Source organism: Mastacembelus armatus, chromosome 6 (assembly GCF_900324485.2).
Source record: "Mastacembelus armatus chromosome 6, fMasArm1.2, whole genome shotgun sequence".
NCBI classification, from domain to species: domain Eukaryota; kingdom Metazoa; phylum Chordata; class Actinopteri; order Synbranchiformes; family Mastacembelidae; genus Mastacembelus; species Mastacembelus armatus.
This window is the reverse complement of record NC_046638.1, coordinates 23,096,531-23,120,241: the sequence shown is the minus strand read 5'-3', so window position 1 is coordinate 23,120,241 and position 23,711 is coordinate 23,096,531. Positions and strand designations below refer to the sequence as shown.

The 23,711-nt window shown below is 42.8% G+C and overlaps 2 protein-coding genes across 2 annotated transcripts in view; one reads left to right on the top strand and one right to left on the bottom strand.

Moving 5' to 3' along the window:
• The window catches only part of wwox (WW domain containing oxidoreductase), a 122,343-nt gene extending 104,975 nt beyond the window's left edge, over window positions 1–17,368 (top strand). The window contains exon 9 of the mRNA XM_026310652.1: window positions 15,902–17,368. Within this exon, the coding sequence (XP_026166437.1) occupies window positions 15,902–16,093 (192 nt within the window). The 3' untranslated portion in view covers window positions 16,094–17,368. The remainder of the gene's footprint in view (window positions 1–15,901) is intronic.
• The window catches only part of LOC113132514 (transcription factor Maf-like), a 43,243-nt gene continuing 35,300 nt past the window's right edge, over window positions 15,769–23,711 (bottom strand). Inside the window, exon 3 of the mRNA XM_026310656.2 lies at window positions 15,769–17,310. The gene's annotated coding sequence lies outside the window, so the exon portion shown is untranslated. The remainder of the gene's footprint in view (window positions 17,311–23,711) is intronic.

Genomic DNA, 23,711 nt, shown 5'->3' with positions numbered 1-23,711 from the left:
TGTGTGTGTCAGGGGTGTCAGTGTCAGGGCTAATGGTCTCTAGCAGGGGCGCCAGCCTGAAGATTTATGCCACAAATTAGTCAAATGTGATCAAACTGCAACCCAGTTAATCATGCAGGACCCACGTTTGTCCCTGCTTTATCTACAGGCATAATTATAGACACCCATTCCTGTGACAGGCCAATGGCAGGCCCCTGTGGAGTGATATTGGGGGGGCCGGCATGCAGCATTGTCACGGTGATGAATGTCTTAGGGGTTCAGGGAGAGTTTTAAACATGTATATACTTAACACCCCCTTGTGAGTGCTGTGAGTGAAGGCATGGCCCCTGCAGAACTGGTCTAAGTGTTAGATGAGGACCCACTTCCTAAATGAATATTAGTATGAAAGAGCCAGGTCCCCCTTCCCTCCCCAGCGTCACAATATGAAGCACTTCAGCCATTAAGAACAGGCGTTGCCATAAATCCAATTCATCATATGACTCCCAATTCATTATATGTTAAGTGTTGACTGGTTAAAGCGAGCTCTATCACTCATCCCCTCCCATTTCCACTGACTCCTGTGTAGCCTCACACAACTTGGAATGTGGGAATGGGAATCATCCGGCAGTATTCTGTTATTCCAGGCCATTACCATGTGCCAAGCTGGGAAAGAGATCCAGTGATGTGTGCTGCAGTTTGTGATTGGAGTGGATCCTCTCTCTCTCCCCCTCTGACAGCCATTTTAAACACTCGTTTATGCAGCGCTTTTAATATCAATAAGAGAAGTAGGCAGGCAGGCGGACAGGCAGCAGTTTCTTATACACACACACACACACACACACACACACACAGTGACACACACGGCCTGGCTGGAAATCAGCAGCCTCCATCTCCCTGGTATGACAGGGTGTGGTAATTATGTCTCTCTGAGAGTGTGTGCTGTTTGCTGGGTGAAAAATGATAATGGGGTGATTTTTAAGTGCCATATCTCCCGCACGGGTAATGAAAAGTACTTTTAATCCAGTTCGGAGGAATGGAGGGGTGGAGGAGAGGAGTGGCTGAGGAGAGGAAGCAGTAGGGCCTGTTGTGATGGGAGGAGTGGAGGAATAAGAGGGTGCTCTGAGGGTGGAGGGATTCTGATAGAGGGAGCTGAGGAAAAGAGAGAGCTGGGGGAGTTCTGTATGGAGATGAGGGGAGAGGACTAAACGAGGAACGGGGAGAGTTTTCAAGGCAATGCAGTCTCTGAATCGTGTGTGTGTGTGTGAGTGTGTGAGAGAGAGAGAGAGAGAGAGATAGGGGGCTTGTGGTGTTGTGCCAGGGGAATGCCTAAGCCTTGGCATGAAGCTTGAGCTCAGCAATTAGAATAATTAAGAGGGACTGACAAGCTTTTAGAGTCTGTCTCTCTTCTCCTCGCTTTCTCATCCCATCTCTCTCTCTTCCTCTTTTTCTCTCTTATTTCTGTGCAGTAAATGCAGCTATAAATATCTGTCATACAACATTATGTCTGTTGAGTCAGGTTAACACACACACATACACACATGTGCATGTGTTACAAGGCTGTGAGCGTCAGGTGCATAAGTACCAGTAAAAGGGAAAAACCCTGTATGTGTCAACTATCATTCCTCCCATCCATACGTTCACATTCATTCGTGCACACGATTAAATCTTGCAGCTAAAAAAAAAAAAGCCTGTGTATGATTCATCCTTGCCGTGAAAATCCAGTTTTGAGAACCTGCTCTGTAAAAAATAGTTCAGTAATATTAGTTGGGATTGACTAAAGGGCTTATCTCAATTACACCTCACGAGTAAAAACTGAAAGAATTGGAGTGTAGTTACAGTATACACACACAAGATTGTGTGTGTGTGTGTGAGTGTGAGGGAGTTCACTAATGACTTCACACCCCATTAGGGCCTTTGCTTGATATGGCATACTTCATTATGTTCTTAGATCAGCGGTGCATGAACTTGGAAAGAGTGTTTGCATATATGAAGCATGTTTTCACAGGGGATTGTGTGACTACTTTTGGCTACAACACATAGTGTTAGAGTTTGCTTTTGGGACCTACTTTTTCATCAACCTTGGTTCCAGACTACATTGTTGGCTAATTAAACTGTTTGCCACATTACCTACAATGGATATTAAGTTATCTAAAACATTACTCTGTGTTTAGATGTATTTTACGCCTTCTTTACATAAAGAGGCTACAGAAACATACGCTCCTCTAACCTATACAGTAGACAGTAAGTTTGCATAACAATAATTTTGTCCCGTGAAAGCTCTTTCACCTGCAATTACTCCAGTTTTATTCCTCCTCTGTCGCAAGCTTGGCTCTGGACCCAGAATATGATTGTCCCTGGTTTAGTCTACATAATCTGTATGCAGGACACCTTAGAGCAAAAAAAAAAAAAAAAAAAAAAAAAAAAAAAAAAAAAAGTGCCCTTGTCTAAGCAGATACATTTCTATCTGTTTAACTCTACTTAACATTTTGTAATAGGGCTGTGATATATGGAGAGTTTATTTGTCTTCATAATTTACAAGATCTCTTGTGTGTGATTCATAGATCAATTACTCAAAGAGCCACCACTGTCCAACATTTATTCCACTGTTTAAACATGCCTTTGTATATAAATCCATCATAAAATCCAGAGGGTAAACTATTTGTGTGTGTGTGTGTATTTGCATGCTTTCGAGCAGGTATCAGTGATTATGTGCGCATGTGTGCATGCTTGTATGTGCATGAAGCATATGCGATATGTTTTAATTCATGGTAAACAGACAGCGGAACGACCAGGGAGGTTAGTTTTATCAGAGTGTGTTTATCTTAATTCCCCTCAGTCTCTTTCAGTCCTACCATCCATTATCTGTCTGTGGAGGCAGTGTGCTCTCCTGGGCCCAGCACACAGACACAGTTACCTTGGTACTTAAAATATGATGATATGACTGTATAAGAGTATGTATGTATTGTTCACTGCGTGTGACTAACTGCCTGTGTCTTTGTCAGTTTCGTATGCATTGCTGGCTTGGCTCATGGAGAAGATGATGTTTTTGCAGCGTTTCTTTGTGACCTTGGCTGTGTAAACGGGTTTGTAATGTAATCATGAGTGGAGGAGAGGAGCTGCTCTGACAAGGAACCATAAACAGGCAAATAGATACATGCCATGCTAACATGATACATCTCACACATCAGTGTATGCCACAGTACACACACAAACATAGTACGCTGAGGTCAGGTGTGAGTGTATGCAAAAGAGAGAGGGCACCAGGGTGGAAATATGATAAATCCACTTTCATGCATACACTACATCACCCCCCTGTGTGGAGAATGACGGGCTCTTTCTGGGGTATGACCCTCTCCCCATGCTGTTTGTCTTCAGGGTCACATCCTGCTCTCTAACTCCTGACCTTTGACCTTCGACCTTGATCCGTCAGCCAGCAGACATGAGCACTGAGCTGACAGCTCCCAAAGCCCACTGACCCCAAAAGCAGAAAGACATACAGAGAAGGAGACAGTGCTCTGACCATCGACCTCTCTCTCAGGGAGAGTAGTGTGCATCCAGCTAGAGTGACAGCTTACCTGTTCACAGAGAGAGAGAGAGAGGAAACAAAAGACACAGCTCATTTATGAAATATGAAAAACAAAATGAGAAAAAATGAAAAAGCAAAGGATGTGAGGATTAAGAGGGGGGGTGAGGAAAAGGACGGGAGGACAAACATGGGTGAACCTTGCAGGTAGAGGTCATACTCTGCCTGAGGAGACAGGTGCCTCGGTATTAGCCCCCACATTAATGGCCTTTACTTACTACACTCACACACACATGCATTCACAGTTCAAGCCAGTCCTAGAGAACTCCTATACCACAGGGATGTGGAACTAGTGAGAACACAACTCTGACTCTCATATCCTATTTATACATCCTCTCCTGTACATTACAATCCTATTTAGCTCGCCCTGCTTCCTACACAATCCTATTTATGGACTCACCCCCACCCCGCCACCACTGCACACCCGCCTTCCAGTCTCAAATCCTATTTGTGTGCCCTCTCCTCCTGTATGCAGGTGCCATCTATCCAAAAGGCTGCCTACTGGGTGTGTAAACTGTGATTCAGATGAGTGTATGTTTGCGTGTGTGTTCGCCAGTGATTTGTGTGTTAATGTAATGCTGAAATTGGACTGTTCCACCCAGGAATAAGAGAAACTCTGTTCTTAGACTCCTGTATGTGCAGACATCAGTCAGTTGTACTGTGGCTAACTAAGACACATTTTTGTTCTCTAAAGGCAGAAAAGCTGGTTTTACCTCACATTATAATGCACACAGAGGACACAGTGTCACATCGTCTTCCTCTTAGAGATGAAACACATCCAAAGTGTTGAGGTGAGACTGTGCTTGCCCTCTACCACAACCTTTGCTTTCTCATGTATTCCATTGCATATCCCCATCTCTGCATTCACAAATCGTGCATAAGTGAAGATCAGTGTCTGTGTTTCTGTCCAATCCTATCTGGACCGGTCCCCGTGACAGGCCTCTTATCCCCCATTAGTGCATTTAAACAGGACAAAGTGCCTGTCCATATCACGGGTCTGTCTACACCTGACTCCCCTACCTGCCACTCACCCAGCTTTATGAAAGCATCCTCATTCTGTTTGAAGGTGGGAGATGAAAGGAGAATAGCAGTCAGGGACCTGGTTGGTCTGACAGACCTGATTAGACCTACCAGTGCCAGAGAAAGAGGTATGAAGGAGGAGAGACAAAGACGAGGATGTTCCTGCCCAACTGGATTAGGGGAGAATGTGAAGGAATGGTATATGTTGAACACGAGTTTGTGCCTGTCTTTATTTGGGGAAAGAAGGCGTAGCACAGTGGGCGTGGAAACTCACGTGCCTGTCCATATTAGAAAGGCAGGTGCTGGTTGGCTCTCCAGCTGCACTGTAGTTTGAAGCTGAAGGACTCATGAGTCACAGACAGAGATAATGATGAGCCAGCAGCTAAAACCTTCACATGCCAAAACGCCTTCCTCCCGATGAAACGGAGGGGGAAGACGGACAGGCCACCAGAGCACAAGGCAAAACAGCTCGCTGCAGGCTGCTGCTGTATCTACTCCGTATAAACCACTGGGCTAGTTCGAGTTATATCGATGCTCCGCTCCATTCTTAGGCAAAAGTATTTCAAATAAGTGATATATGACGTCTTGCATTTGGCAGACATTTTTATCCAAAGCCAACACCAGAGTGAAATAGTGTGACTGAAGTGAATTTATTAATCATTCAATTAACTAAATGTTCCTTCTTGGTATGGTTCAGATGAATGGACTGTCAGTCTTTAATGCAATCTAATTCTCAGCACACCTCATGAGAAATGCTGAGAACCTAACTGCTCCGCAACTCTTTCATTTCTCTCACTGCCTTTGACCTGCATTACTCATTCCCTGGTATGCTTTTGTCCCATTCATTTTTGTTTTATTATTCCTCCCCATCTTGCAGTTTAAATCCAGATTCTTCTCTTCAGTAGCAACAGTTTCAATTGTCCTCCAGCCAACAATCTTATTCTCTCTCCCTCTGCTGCCTTCCCTCCTCAGATAGAGTCTTCCTGTGTGTCTTTGGGGCCGGCTGGTAAAGACAGTTGGGGCAGTCGATTGTATCAGACTATAAGACCAGTTCAACCATAAATTACCTGCAGCTAACAAAGCGTGCTGCTGTAACTATTACACAGGCAGTCAAAGTCACCCCGGCCCACATGGCTGGGCTGCACATTCTCACACCCTAAATGATTACACACCAAAGAAAGGTGTTTGTGTGAATCTGGTCAGTCACAGGCTCAGGTATTAACAGGATATAACATAGACACAGGTGGTAAAGAGGTAATAATAGTGACCTAACATCAGCCTGAGATTGTTATATGATTTAAAAATTGAAAGCCAGACACACATATTGATGGTTCATAGTCTTCATATCTGCAGTTTTCTTAGCTTTACTGACATTAAAAGTCACAAACATTATTGTTTAATAACATCAGTGCATTTGAAATATTTTCCATTCACCCAATGATGCTGTGCTAAATGACACCAATGGAACAAATTTGAAAAAGTAGTAGAAGAAAACAAAAAAATAAAAGAGTCACAGCAGTGACTCTCCCAGCTGTATGTGCAGGTCTGTGTTATTGGCTAATTGAGAGCATGTTCTGTGCTGCAGCTCTGCCCTGGAGGTTAGTGTTAGCACACACACACACTGTAGCAGGACAAATGAGAATACACCCCGCCATCTGCCCAAGAGAGACACTCCCTCGCCCTCTCCTTGTCGCTCCACCCCTGTCCTCCTTCTCCTTTTACTGTTTTCATCTCATTTCTATTCCTTTCTTCATGCTCCCACCTCTGTCTTTCACCTCGCCACACCTTTCCCTATACAGTGTTTTCTGTCTCCCCACAGTTTGATCCTCTCTCACTCTCTACCACCTTTTAGTTTCTACCTCTCGTTTCCTCCATCCTCTTCTCTGCCACCTGCCTCTCTCCATTCTGTGTAAGTCAGTGGGTGGTGTGTTTGTGTTGTGATGTGGGGGATCAGGCTGTCATGTTACCGTACTCTGACCGCACACTTTCAGACTTTCCGTGGGTGCGATCCATAGAGGCTGACACCAAAGGTGACCCCCGGTCGGTAACCTTGGAGACCAACTTTATTAAAATGAATTTGAGTAGAGGGGCCGTCCTGACAGCAGCATAATTACATCGTAGAGCATCAGCACTAATTTATGCAGCCCGCATTCAACCGGTCAGGAGTGCTGAGATGGGGTCAGTGTGGACACACAGAGAAATACACACACACACACTTATATACTGAGAGGAGCATACTGGGACACACACTGACTCACAAACACATACACCTGGATCAGCATACCAATAAAAATAGCTAACTACATCCAGTTACATCTTACCCTGCACAATATACCAGCACATCCATCTGTATCCAGCTTTGAGGGTCAATATGTGTTTCAGTGTGAGTAGGCATTCCTATATACTGTAACCCATGTACGTGCACATGTCCTAGAGACACAGTATATATTTGGACACGTTGTTGAGACAGGCGCTGGACAGGTCTTCTCCACTCAGTCTGCACATTTAAAGGTGAAATGATTCACCATGACTTTTTATTGGTAGTGTTTTCTAGTTTACCAGTTGACTCTAATTACATCAATGACAGTGAGTGTGTAGTTTCCAAGCCTCACTTTGAAGTCAACACATTTTGAGCCTACTGTTACATTACCAGTCCCATTCTCTCTGCTTGCTGCCATTTCCTCTAAGTTTCACATTTTCTTACTTTTTACTCAGATGAAAACATACAAACAATCTTTGCATGTATTCTCTTTGACATTGAGCCGATGATCCAGCCTCAACCAAATGAACTTGACCATAAGTGAAGAACGATGTGTGGAAATTATTGCTTCTAACTATAAAATGACAAGAGTGATTGACAGTATTTTGTTGCAGTCTTGTTGATTGTGACAGCTTTTCATTCGGCTTACAACTAACACTTTGTGATCTCAATCACTTTTCTTTCATGTATTGATTAGCGAGGTCCTCTGTGCTCATTAGGCTCCATTAACAAAGATCCATAACAAGAAAAAAACAATTCTGATAATGTGTTACTACTTTACATCCCAGCTGCAACACGAGCTTCTGCTCCCATGGGTTCCCACTACACAGCCAGGAGCCTTGTCATAGCTGGTCTTACCTACAAAGACGGGATGAGTGGAGAGTCAGAGTGGAGAGGGGAAGAAGGAGTCAAAGGAAGAGAAGCAAGAAACAGTTTAGTAGGGGAGAGTAAAAGGAGGTGGTGGAGGAGGGGCATGGATATAAGTCACAGCTCCCATCACTCCACTGTAGCCATTGTGACCAAGGGCACACTAATCTATCCCATTAGCAGATCTCTCAGACTCTCTCATAATGTTACTGCTAGCTGCTCTCCTGTGACATGTCCCTGGTGTGTGTGTGTGTGTGTGTGTGTGTGTGTGTGTGTGTGTGTGTGCGTGCGTGCGTGCGTGTGCGTGTGCGTGTGTGAGAGTGAGGATAGGCTAGTGTGTCTAGTGACAGCGTGTATGAGGCAGCGTGTGTGTGTGTGTGTAATGACAGTTCAGTTAGTTGCTCTCCTGTGAAAATGACACGTTCCTGCCAAATTAATATCATTACTATCAGAGTTTAATGGGCCAGTGCTGCCTTCTTATTTAAAACAGAACATCCCTCTCTCGACCTCCACCACTAAGGGGAGGTGGAGTGGGGGGTGTAGGACTGTGGGTTAGTGGGAATGGCTAAATGAGCAGGACAGACAATATGAACAGATTTTTTCATATTCAACAGTTTTAGATGAACCTGAGTTGGATATAAGAATTTGAAATAAACTAAATATTGAGGATAAAAAAACATTTCAGCTGTGGAGGAAAGATCTTTGAAAAATACATTTTCATTTTGGATTTTGTACAATCAGTTGGACCTTTTCTTTTTTTTATACCCAACCATGTCAGTCATTTGCCTAAAAATACATCTCCTCTTCCTGCGTTGGATGATAGTTTTAAACCGTATCTCTGCTCTGCTGAACAATAGGGCTTCCTTTCCACTTGTAATGTTTTGGATTGTGTTCTCAGTAATTGTTACCAGCTGGGAGCAGGTCTGCTGCTGGACTGACGGCTGCTATCATCGCTGGTATTTAACATAACAAAAAGCCAGAAAATGTTTGAATTGTGTTTGCTGAGTTCAGGGGCTCCTGCCTTTTCTGTGGAGAATTTTGGGCTCAGTTTGGACTTGATTGAGTCTTAGGTAACTTGCATTTTATAGTATGCCTCTGGTTATTGTTTGTTTTTTTAATTTTCTTTTACAGTCCTTTACAGTATGGGAGTGTGTGTAGAGTATGAACAGCCTGTGACTGTCATTCTTCACTTGGAGTCAGCACTGTGATAATGAGTTCATTTGGAAGTACACTCTGCGGGTTGCCTGTGCACGTGGGCGCATGCATGGTTGTGTCTTCACATATGTGCATATTTGCACATTCTTTATACATGTGAATATAACTATTGCACAATATTTAGTATATGTGTGTGTTGCTACGTGCAAAGACGTGAACGTGTGTGTGTGAGAGATTCTGACGATGTGAATATGTCAGGCTGCCGCAGGAGACCAATTAGCTGGTGCATCAGTGAGGAGGTGAGCATACACACACCTGTGTGTGGCCCTATTACACCAGCTCATCACACACTCACACACCGACACAGAGACAGCATTGCTCTGCTCATAATAGAAACATACTGACACTTACAGTACATTGACCATATGGAATAATGACTTCACTGTGTCAAACTGTCAGACGTGAGTCACCAGCTTGCATTATTTCAACCAGGTGTTACTAACTTAACCAACTTTTGTGAATTATGGATTATCTTACTGCTCCTGAATGGTTGTCGTTAGCAATATGTACTTTACATGTGAGCATTTCTTCACTCACCTTGTAGTATTCGTACCGTACACAGTCGATGAGATCAAGGAGTGATTCAGTCCAAACTTTGAGGTATCATGTACTGATGCAATCAGGTGAGAGTGAAAAAGCAGATCACAGCCAATAAAACAGCCAGGCCTCTTCATGTATAATTCAGATATTTTACGGTGGGCTATGCACCCATATGGGCATGCTAAAGGAAGACTAAGGCCATTTCCAGCCAGAGAAAAGCCCTTTTAAAAGCTAATCCCTGTGCCAGAGTCCTGCTCCTTTTACAGCTCCTCTTTAATGAATAGGTGTCCAATAAGGCCTTTTATTGTCTTAGCATATGTTGCTTTTATTAGGGGAAAATAATTAGGTTGTGCGGATCACTTCGGAAGTCCTCTCACAAGATAAAAATGAGATAGTTTCACAGTCATTGCGCAAGTCCTTCTGAATCCCGTCGTTTTCCCCTTGGATGCCTTGTGTCCTAGCTCCCTCATCTCCTCCTTTCCTTCCTTTCTTACTCCTTCTCCTGTCTCTCCTCTCATCTTTATGCCTCCCCTCCTCCTCTCCCTCCTGTCCTTTGAATTCCTTCCACCTTGCCCCTCACTTCCTCTTCTATTGTTCCCTTGAACACGCAGGCACTAAATGTATGCAGTGATGTTGCTTCACGTTTATACGTGCACACATAACACATGAACAATCGCAGTGTGACAGGAGGCTGTTGATGACTGACACTTGGTTGATCTTATCTGGCACAAAAGGGATGAAGGGAGGGGGGTGCAGGGAGAAAGAAAGGGAAATGCAGGGGTTGGGGGTTCTGTGGTGCCCTGTGCTGTGTTCCTGTCACTCCTACATGGTTTATACTTCTCTTTCTACCTTCTCATCTTCTACAAAATCACTCTATTCACTTATGTAGAAACAAGATTGTGAACAGGGCTCATCTGTGATCTGGGACTCCAGGGAAAGAGATCCATTTATCTCCAAGTGGTCCTACTATGGTCGTTTACCCATGAGACCTCAGCCACCGCAGCACTGTATGCCCAGTCCTGTAAGTTATGAGGCCAGAGGGGGATGGGGGTGCAGGGGAATAGTGATCTGCAGAGGGTTGATGGAAAAAAGGGGCAGAGGAAGGAGCAGGAGGCAAGGCATACAGACAGAGAGAGATTGAGCGGGCATGATGAACGAATGGAAAGAGAAGGAGGGAGGGAGGAGGCTGGTCCTTCCATCCTGTCCTTAATGCCCCTCAGGGGAACTTGCTGCCCATAGGTGAGTATTAGCCATCAGCCTGTGGGCTAATGGAGGGTATGAAATAGAGTTTAGTACATATAGATGACCAGGGGTAGACTAATCACTGGGGAGACCAGTGATGAGAAGAGCTGGTCATTCTCTGGAGATCTGGACAAGGCTTTCAGTCAGATTATGGACATGGCTCCCACTTGAATAAAGGCTATAACTTGTATTTTATACTGCTGGGTGTGTGAAAGTAAATCATGTCTTTCCTTAATAATATTGTTTTATTGATATTATAGTAGTGTGCTAAAACTGATGGAGTGCACAGTATTGATACTTGTTAATGTGACCCTTGGTCCGTCTCAGGCAGAGTGACAGAGGTCATCACAGAGTCAGGGGAGTGAATGTGAGGGTGTTTTCTGAAGTGTGTGCTGAGAGGTTTGAGGTGCTAATCTCCTCTCCTCTTGGTTGAGTGGTTAAGCTGAATGGAGGGACAGCTTTTTCATCTGAGGTTACCCCCGTTACCCAGAAGTCCTTCTACAAATGGGCCTGACATGCTCTCAGAGGTTACGCTGGGCAAAGACAGCACTGCACACATGTACGCATATAAGATATACACAGGAGAAGCTTTTGATTTCAATGGTTATTTATTAAATGTAAAATATCTTTAGCACAGATTAAAAATCAGACAGCTCCATCTATTTAACATCACAGGTTGAAAAAAAACATTCCTGAAACAGAATCACAATCCCTTTGGAGTCTCACTTTCAGGATAGCTAGTCCACAATGCTAGGCAGAGGGCTGAGGCAAAAACTGCACTCCACCTGATCCCTTTACTGGGGCTACAAGCCAGGAGATGCTTTCTAAATGCATGCTGTAGCCTTGTCACATTGGACAGTAGAAAACCGTTTTTATTCACCAGGTACAGGTACCTTTAGAGTCCAGGTGAGGAAAATAATCTATAGTTTGTCTGGTCTGCTGAAATGTAAGACTGTCTGTTGTTTATCTTCCAGAGCAACACAGTGGGTAGTTAAGTTGCAGGATGTTGCTTGTCTGTGATTGACAGATTGCCAGACTTTGAGCATAGTAACAAAAATGATTTTTGAAAAAAAGGAATCTTTTTGGTTTTGACCAAAAATGTTTTCAGGGCCTACCAGTGGGCCTTCTCATGACAGGAATGGACATATTCAGTAATGATCTGCGGTTCATGCCAGGATCTGAACTTCTCATATTGTGTCCCAGCCATAAATGGCTTTGTCCGTTTTGCCAACACTGCGGCTGAATTGGAGTGCCATCACAGAGGTCAGCTGGTGAACGCTCCCCCTCTCCTCTCTGCTCTGCCTCAACCCTCGCTGCTGTACAAATGCCAACTGACAACAACTGACACAGATGGTGAGCAGAAACACAGAAGGACAGGCAAAGGAAGAGAACCACCCACAGGAGTAAGAAAACAGGAAGACTCTACACACACTGTCCAAGAGAGGATATTGCCTGACAATATTATCAACTCAGTTATTTTAAACTTTTTTTTATTTTAATCTTTTCTTTTTTTCTGCTTTTTTAAATTATTCAGTTTTCAGCACATGCCATATGAGAATTTGGGGATTATAAAAGTACCTGAAAGAATTGCTAGGTTTTCAGCATGCATAGCTGTTTGTATTTACAGGTTTGTATATACAGAGATGGCCCAAAAACAGACTGCTCTACAGAACAGGGTTTATTTACATCTAGGTTAGAGGGAGAGGTCAATGATATAACTACAGATGTGGAGGTGAAGGGTCACATGCATAGGGTCAGAGAAAGCTCTTACGGCTGAGTACACCTTGATAATGATGGAGACAGAACAAAACACGGCAAAGTAACATTACTGTTAACTCAACATCACATCTCCCCCACATACCATTTTTGCTTTTGAATATGCTCAATAAGAAATTTTCAACAACTGATTATTGCGTCACACTATACAAGGACATTTCTATTGCAAGTCCATGAGGTCCTAGGGTATTGAGTCAATGCTAAGATTGGAAGACTTGGATCTAATCCCAGAGCAGTTCCAGAGCTGTAGTATTGGTTCCCAGGCTTTGTGCATGCTCACTACTGCTTGTCTACAGTCAGCTTATTGCAGGGTATTTTGAAAGTATCTCCTCAGTTTTTGGGTGTGTTTTTACTACCCACAAAAGCAGATATTTACAGAAGTAAATGAACATTTGCTCTCACTTGGTACTGTTCTGCTCCTTTGGTTTGTCATATTGCTGTGAGCCTGTGATCTTTATGATTTTTTAGCATAGAAGATCATTTAATATTCATGGTTGTTTTGTTGCACCTCATCTGTCCCATCTTCTCCCCTCCCCAGATCAGTCTGTTAGTAGCAAAGCTGTTTATCTCTTTGTAAAGTCCTGTATCGAGGCTTGCACATAACTCAGAGGATTCATTTCAGGGCTATCTTTTCAACGGAAAAAGCTAGAAATGTGTAACTGAAATGTCTGTGCCAATTTCTCTTAGGGAGATAACTCAGTGGGCGCAGTATGAAGTATTTGAGGTGGATACTTCCGAGTGTGTTACAAGTCAAAGTCAAGTCTCAAGTGCTCATCTTTGTGATTTAAGTCTGAGTCAAATCAAAGTTTACAGCTCTACAGCAGAGAATAACATTAAAACACCACAGATGTTTCTCTTAAAACTACTGTACACAAGGTAATGATTCACATTTAGTTGCAGAAGATAGAAAGACGCACAGTAAAGTCCATCAGTTTGTAGACAACTAAATTTACAGGCATAATCTACAGTTTCACATGGTTTAGAAACAGAAATGTGCATGATGCACACTGGTTCAGTGACATTACCTTTCATGTAGACTGTCCTAAGTGTTTATCTGTGTCTTTGTTCGTGCTCGTATGCAGGCGCATGCTCAGGCATGCATGTGTGCATGTGTGTAGCTGTGTTGTGCACCTCCTCTTGTTCCATGTCCCACTACCTCACATACCCCTTGCTTTCTGTCTGCAAACACGCTTACGCACACACAGTGATAGATGGCTGTGGCGGGTGGGTGAGCAAGTTAATGCCTAATCTCATCAGCCTTATCTTCTGCAGAGGTCACAGGGTCAAGTGGTGAGGGGGATGAGCTAAAAAGCAGTAAGATAGCACAGTGGTGGACACACAGCACACAGTTCATGCAGTGCTTCGCCTACCACTAACTGTACTGCTTCCGCCTGTAAAGAAACACACACTCTAGCCTTTCTAGGATTTTTTTTTCTTCAAAGTCTTTTTTGAAAAAAAAAAAAAACAAATTCTAACTTCTTTATAAACTCAGCATCCTGAATTTGGATTGAATGAAAGTTTTTTTTTCTTTATCAATATTTCAACTTACAGCAGGAGCAGTGTTTGGTAACTGAACACAAACAAACTGCTCTGAAAGTTAACCAAGTTCAAGGGGGCGTAAGCATCTTACAGCCTGCAGAACTGAAATCTTCAGTGGGGTTTAAAAAGCATTTAGCTTTCAGATGAGCTAAATCAGATGCCCTAAGTGAGGGGGACGACTTAAACTGAGCGCGTGTGAACCTGCAACTTGGAGACACTGCTTGGCATTTGTCTTCCTTTGATATGGTGACATGTGATGTGGATGAAGTTATCGCCCCACTGGCAGGTGAGACAGACAGCAGCACACAGAGAGATGCTGCCTTTTCATCTGCTGTTTACCAGCTCTCTCATCACACTGCACTTCAAAGACGCTCAATCTGCTGCTGCGACGTTACATGCCGTGGCTCCTCCTGGCAGAAGTTTACTTAGAACTTAGAGGGGGTTGTGTGCAAGTGTGTGTGTGGGCTTCTGTGTGTTGATGAGAAAAATATTTCTTGGAATCTAATTCATGTGTTTTTTCTTTATTCATTCCACTGTGGTCTCACAGCTGCTGTAGGAAGCCGTTCAAACAGTTGGCATGTAATGTGACTCTGTTATGCATGTTTGTGTCTTTCCCATGTTTTCCTACTGCATGTATGGGGTTGTTTCTGTGTGAGCCAGTGCTCTGTGCTACACACCAGACCTCAGTCATCACATCAGCATTCCCTCTCACTCTCTCTGCTCCCCATCTCACTCTTACTCCCTCTCATTGGGAGATAAAGAGGCGAGGCATTTCATGTGACCGTATAGAAGTCGTCTCCAGCCCCGGCGTTTGCAGGGAAGCTGTCACAGCAGCTTTTAGCGGGAGCTGCAACATGAAAGATCCCTCTTTGAAGAGTTGGGTTATGTGTGTAATTCTCTCTGACATGTTTATTCTGCTGCAGCTTCAACTTTCATTTTTAAATGTCACAAAAATCTCCCTCCTCCAAGAATATCCCCACTAATTACTGACGATGGGGCAGGGTGTATTAGAAAACTTAGCAGGTTGCGTCCAAATACTATTTTACTTTTACAGGCTTGAGACGACATGAAACAGAGTAATTTTCTGGGCTGACACTTGAGTGATCTTTAGTGTTAAACGGGCCTATAAAATGAGAGAGGACTTTCTGTGAAAGAACTTGAGGGAAAGCCTTGTGCTGTGTAGTTGTGTATTGTATGTGAATGTATAGCTCATCTCTAACCAACTGTCTGACATTTGCAGCATTTCCAGTACTTACTCCCAACTTTGAAAGCCTTGCTGAACATCATATACACATCATGTGAAAATATACATATTCATAACCATGACATCAAAACTTACAATACAATATACATAAAAACTGTGGATTCCCTGGTGATTCCCATCCAGAAAGGAACTGGTTACATTTTTTTTTGTCCATGTTCTCACCTTTTCCGCTGTGAGTCTATACATCTGTGGTGTTCACATTGTCCCATACAGCCAGAGGTTCTGTGTATGCTGGGTAGAGAAATAAATAAATAAATATATGTATATAAATATATGTACAGTAAGGGTTATGACCCAGTCATCATGGGCTGCAAAGGGAAGGGAGAGACAGCGTGTGGAGTCTTTTTATTTTTTTCCTGTGGACCTTCTGTCCTACTGTCTCTTTGTGTTTGTGTGTGTCTGCCTGTGTTGTGCATATGTGTCTCACAGAGGACATAACGAAGCAATGCTCGCTGCTCATCCTCTCTCTTTTTGCCTGGACAGGACACGTCCAGATGTCTGTGTGTCAGTATATGAGTTCTCTGTATTTTGTCTCCTCCTGCAGGATGACGCTATCTCCTTGTCTCAGTCTCATGATTGAACTCGTATCTCCATTTGCGTGTCTCTCTGTCCACAGCAACAAGGGGCGGCCACCACGGTGTACTGTGCTGTTGCTCCAGAGCTGGAAGGGTTAGGCGGCATGTACTTCAACAACTGCTTCCGCTGCCTGCCGTCCACCCAGGCCCAGGACCCGAGCAACGGCGTCAGCCTGTGGGAGCTGAGCGAGCGCCTGGTTGCAGAGAGGTCAGCAGGTGTACAGGCTCTCTGACAGACAGAGGAGAAGGAGTAGGGGGACTAGACCAAACCGGTATAAGGGCTGAGAGTGGTGGATCATGGTAATTAATATGCAGTTAGGGTTGAACTGAATAAACGGTAACTGCACTCTGACTGCACTATACAAGAGAGCTGCCAAATCATGGAGGTCCACCTGGATATGTCACATCACTATGCAGGATAAAACACACTAGATATACAGCACTGGAGGGGGTTTCATATACACTAATTAATTAATCAAAGACTGGGTCGTGTTCAGATCTGCGGTGGTAGTTTACAATGGGGGTGGTGTGGGGGGCAGGAGAAGATTTGGGATGAATTCAGGAGTCTCTTTAAGATTGTATTGTTTCTGCAGCTTTTTATAACTCTTACGTCTTCTCCTTTTCATGACAGTCTATTTAAAAGACAAAAGTTCAACAAAGCAAATGACCTGTCTTGTTAATAATACAGGGTTTCCTAACAATCATCATCACTCTATGGCATATGCATCTGATTCCAGCAACAGTGCACTAAATGGCAACTATTATGTCTTCCCAATTAATGTCTGTATATTCAGTATCCTCTTGTCTAGTTCTGCATAGATGTTGATGTTTCCTATTGAGATACAGAGAGTGTTGGTTAATCATTGTGCTAAATCTTTTGGGGCACAGAAGAAATAAGGAGTAATGGGCATGTGACACTTATGGATATATAAACACTAGAAGTATGATTCTTTTGGCTATATACATTATTCTGCAATAGTTTTATTTCTTATCAATGTCCTTATTCATTTTCTGTACAATATTTACACTATCGTGATTTCTGGGCATGTGCTAAAGGGGTTTGGTGTGGACATCATATTTGCTCCGTTTCTCATTTGACTCAACCTATGTAATAATAATCCATACTCTGGTACGTCGTAATTACAATTTGGAGGTATTTATACGATGATCAGTGTCCGTTTGATTAGCAAATGTATATTGTAGAGAATCTTATTTCCAGAGTCTGTAATTTCTGTGTTTCTTCCCTTGTTGTTTGAGCAGAAGAATATAATTGATTGCAATCTTCTGTTTTTTTAATCATCATTATTTTAATATTGAACTCTGGCTTTGGGTTTGCTGTCGATTGGTGACCCTGAAGTCACTGGTGGGATGGTTTTGAGACATTGTGCTTTATGGCAGTCTGGGTGCCGGAGGTTGCTCTTGAAACATCAGCATTCCAGTGTCATGATATCTGTAAAACAAAAACAAACGAGAGTAAATGATTCAATTAAAATCTGCTTTAAAGTAAACTGTATGTGAAATGCTTTTAGTCATAGAAAATCCATTCATTTACAGGGAAATTGGGGGGGGCTGAACACTGACGAAGGACATTAGAAACGTTTCTGAGAAGAAAAGTGTTATATGTGTGCATGAAGCATTTACATACGCAGCATGTTTAGCGTTACGTTTAATAAGACTAGTTTTCTCTTTGCTTTGGTCACATGCTTTATGTCCCAGCATAAAGCTTTCAGGTTGGATCCTCAGCTGCCAAAAACTACCACTCCACTTAGAAAAGCACAAATATGTACATACAGTATTTCACACATACTTTCTATCACATTACTGCCTCAAGCATGAAGGTCCTGTCCGGTTCGCAACCCGGCCTTTCTGTGTGGAGTTTGCATGTTCTCCCTGTGCTTGTGTGGGTTTTCTCCAGGTACTCTGGTTTCCTCCCACAGTCCAAAAACATGTATGTCAGGTTGATTGGTGACTCTAAATTGCCCATAGGAGTGAGTGTGAGTGTGTGAGGTTGTTGTCTCTATGTGGCCCTGTGATGGACTGGTGACCTGTCCAGGGTGGACCCCTGCCTTTCACCCAGAGAGAGCTGGGATAGGCTCCAGCAGATCCCTGGGACCCTGGTTAAGAATAAGGGGGGATAGATGATGGATGGATGGATGGATTACTGCCTCACTCCTTACACTCTGTCTCTGTTTTGGTCCTGCCTATGTTTTCAGTCAGAAACATGCTGTGCTTTTACACAGCCATGGTCGCCACATAAACTGATACCAATCTCCTGCTGTACAGTACCCAGAGTACAGGTGTCTTATCACTGTCCTTTCACAGCACAGGGCATACCTCGAACACAGATACAGCACAAACACACACACACACACACACACACACACACACACACACACACACACACAGCAGTAGCACTCTGTCTCACATGTGCATAACTAAGGACTGCAGCAGAAACCTGCATCAACATTAAGAGTACACTTGTTTTTATTTTTATTTTTTGTGGTTTTTGTTCACCTCTGTAGAAAAATACTTTTGTCTAATACACAGTGTTAGCTACTGTACCGTACCACTGCATTTTAAAAATATTAACGATAGAGGATATCCCCATGTGGCATTCATTGCACTTCTATTCCTGGTGAACTATCTGTGGGAAATTTGGCACCTATGGGAGTTTGCCTGCTTGTTAATCATTTATAGAGCATATTTTTACCATGTGCATTTTTATTCCTCAGACTGTTGAGCCTTGACACATGTCTCCCTCTTTAGTGTCTGCCTGGGTCAGCTTTGAACAGATGTATTTCCCTGATAGTGAGTGTTTAGCACCTCAGGTGTTTAGCTTCCCTCTGTCAGTTGCTAAACCCCAACAAGTTATTTAGTTAGTCCACCATGCTGCGTTTGTTTTTATCCCCTTTATAAATTGACTGCACTTATGGAGTATATAGTGCATTTCTACCTTAATGGACAAAGTGCTTTTCACTCATTGATGGCGGCAGCATTGCAGTCTCAAAACCTGCGTCTGTGATGGTCCTGATTTTACACAGGAGACCTTTGTAATGTGTGTGTCCTCTCCTCTACCCCCTTATGAAAAGAGGCTGAAAAAAAACTGGGAATAAACTGTTTGTGACTGAATATCAGGAAATGGATGCTGACATTGCAGAAGGCAGCATGTTGGAAACAAACCAGATTTACTAATTGCTCTTTCTTCTCAGTGTAATGGCAGTTCCTTCAGTCCTTAAGTCTTCCTGTACCTGCCTGCTAGACATGAGTTTTGTTGGCTAATGTCAGAATGAACTAAGGGCTGTTTTACATAGACAGTAAAGACACACCAATATTCATAAAGGTGTGAATTCTAAGTTAAATTAAGCTCATAGGTTAGAAAAGCAAGCATTTGAGAAAGACTTTGATTGGCGGGGCGGACTTGCGGCACAAAGGAGAACCTTCAAGAGAACAACAAACAACCAGATGTCTGTACTGATGGGCACCACAGTGGCCGATCCAAGGGTGTGAGTGAAGAGGGAGGGTCCTGCCTGGCTTTCATACAAAGTCCTATTGATCAGGGGCTATCGGAATCATCTGATAGCTAATCAATAATCTACACTTCCTCTCAGCGGGCAGCGCGGAGAGAGAAGCATGGCTCTCACAAGAGGAGGACCTTGATCCTTTGACCCCACAATCAAGGCCCTGCACATACACACACACACTTTCTGTTTCTCTTTGTTTCTCTGTCTCCTCATCTCTCTCTTATAACAACAAAACAAGACAATTTAATAACCAAAGACCAGTATAAACCAAATAACCAATATATATTAGAATGTTATTTTAATTAGTTGGATTTACAGTTGATTTTTCCCTTCACTGAGTTTATTTCAATTTGGGCAGTAATTGTTTACGACTGACCATTTCATTTTCCATTATTGTTTTTATTTCTTCTTGTGATTAATTTCACCTCTCAAAGAATAATTATGAGAGGATTGATTTGATTGTGCCTTTGTTCTGCTCCTATTGGCTCCATTGACTGAGGGAATGCCATGTTGCCATTTCAAGCGGATATATTTAATGATCACAATCAATGTTAAAGCTCTCTCTAGACTCAACTAACTCAATAAATATCTGCCAGGAGGAAATTTACCATCTAACTACAGCAGGCAATAAAGCTCCCTATTCTCCCGTCCCTGTGCTCTCTTTCCATCTCCCTCTTTTGAAGATGACACTGCGATTAAAAACTGCTGATCAATTTTCATAAAGTGAGACTGTATAGTCGATGAAAATATTATTTCCTTTCAATATCTGCGCATGTGCTTTGCTTGCATACTGCTGGTTTTGGACAGAGCCTGAGATTATATAGATGTTACAATAGTAGGCAAAAGAAAATTTTGCTGATCATTTCCCCAGACTCTTTTTGTACTTAATTAGTATATTTTAATATAAAAAATATGCTTGTAATATGCTTGTATAACATTTCTTTAATTTATAACTCATGTTTTGCAGATTTTTAAAGATGTAATTTTGATTAACTTACAGGATGGCAAAACCATTAGAGCTTATGTGTGTGTGTGTGTGTGTGTGTGTGTGTTTGCGTGTGTGTGTGTGTGTGTTTAGAGATAAACAGTGCAGTCGGGGCTGCCCCATCCCTCTGTGCCAGATGCATTTCTATCTGAGACGTAATGAACGAGCAGCACTAAAATAGACATCCTTTACTCTTTGGCACACTACAGCAGCCCACTCCACATTAACACTCTGTAAATAAGTTGTGAATGTTCTGTGTGACAGGAAGTGTGGTATTTAAAATGCTTTTCTCTTTGCAAATGGTGAAAATTGTGTAAAATTACATTGGGAGTAGATGCTGCTTTTATTTCTCTCCCCCTCAGGCTTTTCTATACTCTTAAATAGAATCTTAGAAGCAGCATTGATAACATTGGGATCCCGATAGCTGTGATTCAGTGAGCCTTTTCACTATCAAATGTGCTTATTTCCCCCAGTAGATCTGCTTGTGCAATCTATAACTTTCTCTGTTTTTATTGAAGTCTCAACACGGCACCTTTGAGGAAATCCTTCCAGCCCCAAATCCCCAGCGTGTCCTCACCACTAGACAGCATGACCTTGTAAACCCTGAGTTATTTTACTCACCCATTGTGTGAGGATAGAAAGAGAAGAGAGAGAGCGAGGGAAATAGGGAGGGGGGGTTTGGAGAAAAAAGAGCTCCTGCCTGTCACAGCTTTCAAACACAAAGAAAAATGAGCACTTGGGCTGAAGTACAATTATTAGCCCCTGTCTACAGATTCATCACACTACAGAGAGGGAGGGAGAGAGGGGAGACATAGAGGGAGGAGCGGAGCAAGATGTGACATGGAGGAAGGTAGAAAAGGAGCTGTATAGGTATAGGCACAGTTGTATAGATGATGGAAAGACAATGAGGAGAGAACACTAAGCAAATAGAAAATAGGGCTGTTACACTGGGAGGGAAAACTGAGAGCGAGCCAGGCGGGGTGCAAGGTGAAGCATGCAGCACTTCGCAGAGTCAGGAGAAAAGAGGGGGAGGGAGGTTTTAGGGAAATAAAAGAGTGAGGAAAAGAGAGCAAGGCAGAGGTAAAGGAAGGTAAAATGAAATAAGAGGATTTGTCAGGCCAGTGGTTGGTGGCAGTAATAAAGCCTGCTAATCTGAGGGAGAACGCTTGGCTGCTCACACACTGACTCTCTTGATGCCCCACTTTACCACCAGGCCAAGCCAAGGTCACACACACTCACAGTGAGTTCATGTATGTTTTCAATCTGTCCCATCACTTTCTTAGTGAATCAAGCGTGTGTTTTGTGTGAGTTTTCCACCTGAGCTGCTTCTTCTGAAGGTTCTGCCGTCACTGCTGACCTCACTGCTCTCCGCACATTTTTTTTTCTCCCACACTATTTCTCTCTGGATCACTCGCCGTCTTGTTAGGCATCATCTCCACCAAACACACCCCTCAGCCATGTTGATTTTAAAATCTCATTTTTCTCTGTTTCTTAACTGGCTCCGCTGTGTGAATCAATACCTATCAAAACCATTACATAAATGCATCTGTCACAAGCAGATAGTTGAGTGGGGATGTAATGTGTCTAGTTAAGGCCACCATAGGGTGAAAGGAGATATGTTGTGTGTATGTGTGTTTGTTTGTGTGTTCTCAGAGGACAGCGAGTGTCATTTTGTGTGACCAGGTGTGTCGGGCAGAGAGAGAGGTTGTTATTGAGCTGTGGTAAATGACGCATAACCTGGAGCAGCGCTTACTTAGCCCCAGACCCCTGCTTTCTCTGTCTCTTTTTTGTCCGTCACAATGTGTGTTTGTCTGTAGAGACACAACAAGCATGAATTTCTTGAATCAAGACCCTGGTGAAGAATATTTTGAGTGACACAACTGAGGTGTTTTACTGCATCAAATGCTGTGGGTGTGTTGGTTTGCAAGACAACTAGATCTGGACATGGCTGAAAATGTTCAGTACTGATATGAAACTTCATGCAGTTAAACAGTATAATTATGAAATTAAAAAAAACATGCTTAGTTTTAACAAAGGAAGCCAAATTTCTACACACAAAGAGACGATAAGAACTTTCACAAATGAAAAAATAATGCTTGTGAATTGAATCAGCTCTGGTCAGGTCTGCTTTTGAAATGTCCGAGTGTGGTGCATCAACTCAGGCAACTTTTTGAAAACTATACGCTCACTAAAAGGTAAGAAAGAAAAGAAAAATGGAAGTGAAGGAATAGGAATACGAAAGATTTGGACATCTCGTTAATGTATTTTGTTATACAGTATTTTTGTCTCTCAAATACACTAATTGCATTTCTGCGCCTGTTTCTTGTTCTGATCAACCTTAAACGTTGTCATTTGCTTTTTCACACATCACTCTGATGACAGCAGAGGTGGTGATTGACAGTGCAATGCAGATTTAAATGTCTGGCCAAAGTAGCACAATAACCTGCGCACAGATAATCACCTCATTGAGAAACACTCTGGCCTCTCTCTACTCACAATTACTATTGTGTATTTGATCATATAACCACTCTCCAACAATGCACTTAATGGTCTTATTGGCAGCCTACCAGAACTTGCTTGTAAATATGCCTGATGGTGTTTGATTCTAATAAATTAGGCCCATATATGCAAACACGGTAAAATCATAATATCTAAATGTGTGTGTGCAGGGGTGGGGTGGTGACAGGTGAAGATTTATGGTGCTACCAAATGGTCGGCGTCATCACTCACTCGGCTATCTTCAGCTTTTTATTTGTTTCATTTTCAAATTGGAATTGTTCCTCCACTCCCACACATGCTGATCAACCCAAAGGATCATGGTGTAGAGGAGGTATATAATAACATGCATAATTTTTCAACTAGACCAGTCTGAAGAAGAAAGAAAGGAATGTGCTAAGAGCTGTGAGGAGGAGTAAAAGCCATTCCTGGTGGGACATGACATAACTGCATACTTTAAGTTAAATAAATGAAAGCGCAGGCTAATCTGAGCTGTTTAGGTGAAAAGCTTTTAACCAAAAACAGTTCAATGACCTCATAGCTTTTTTGTCATTTATTTACCTGAATAATGTGAGTTCCCACTCTTTTTCTGTCTATTCTGTGAGATACAACTCCCATGTGGGTACTGTAGATTACACACATTCACTGTGTCATTTAAAGTATAAAATCTGATTCATCCTTTGTGTAACAATTATACAAAGAGAGGTCAGTTCTGTAAAATCCATCCATCCATCATCTATACCCCCTTATTCCTAACCAGGGTCACAGAGACCTGCTGGAGCCTATCCCAGCTCTCTCTGGGTGGAAGGCAGGGGTCCACCCTGGACAGGTCACCAGTCCATCACAGGG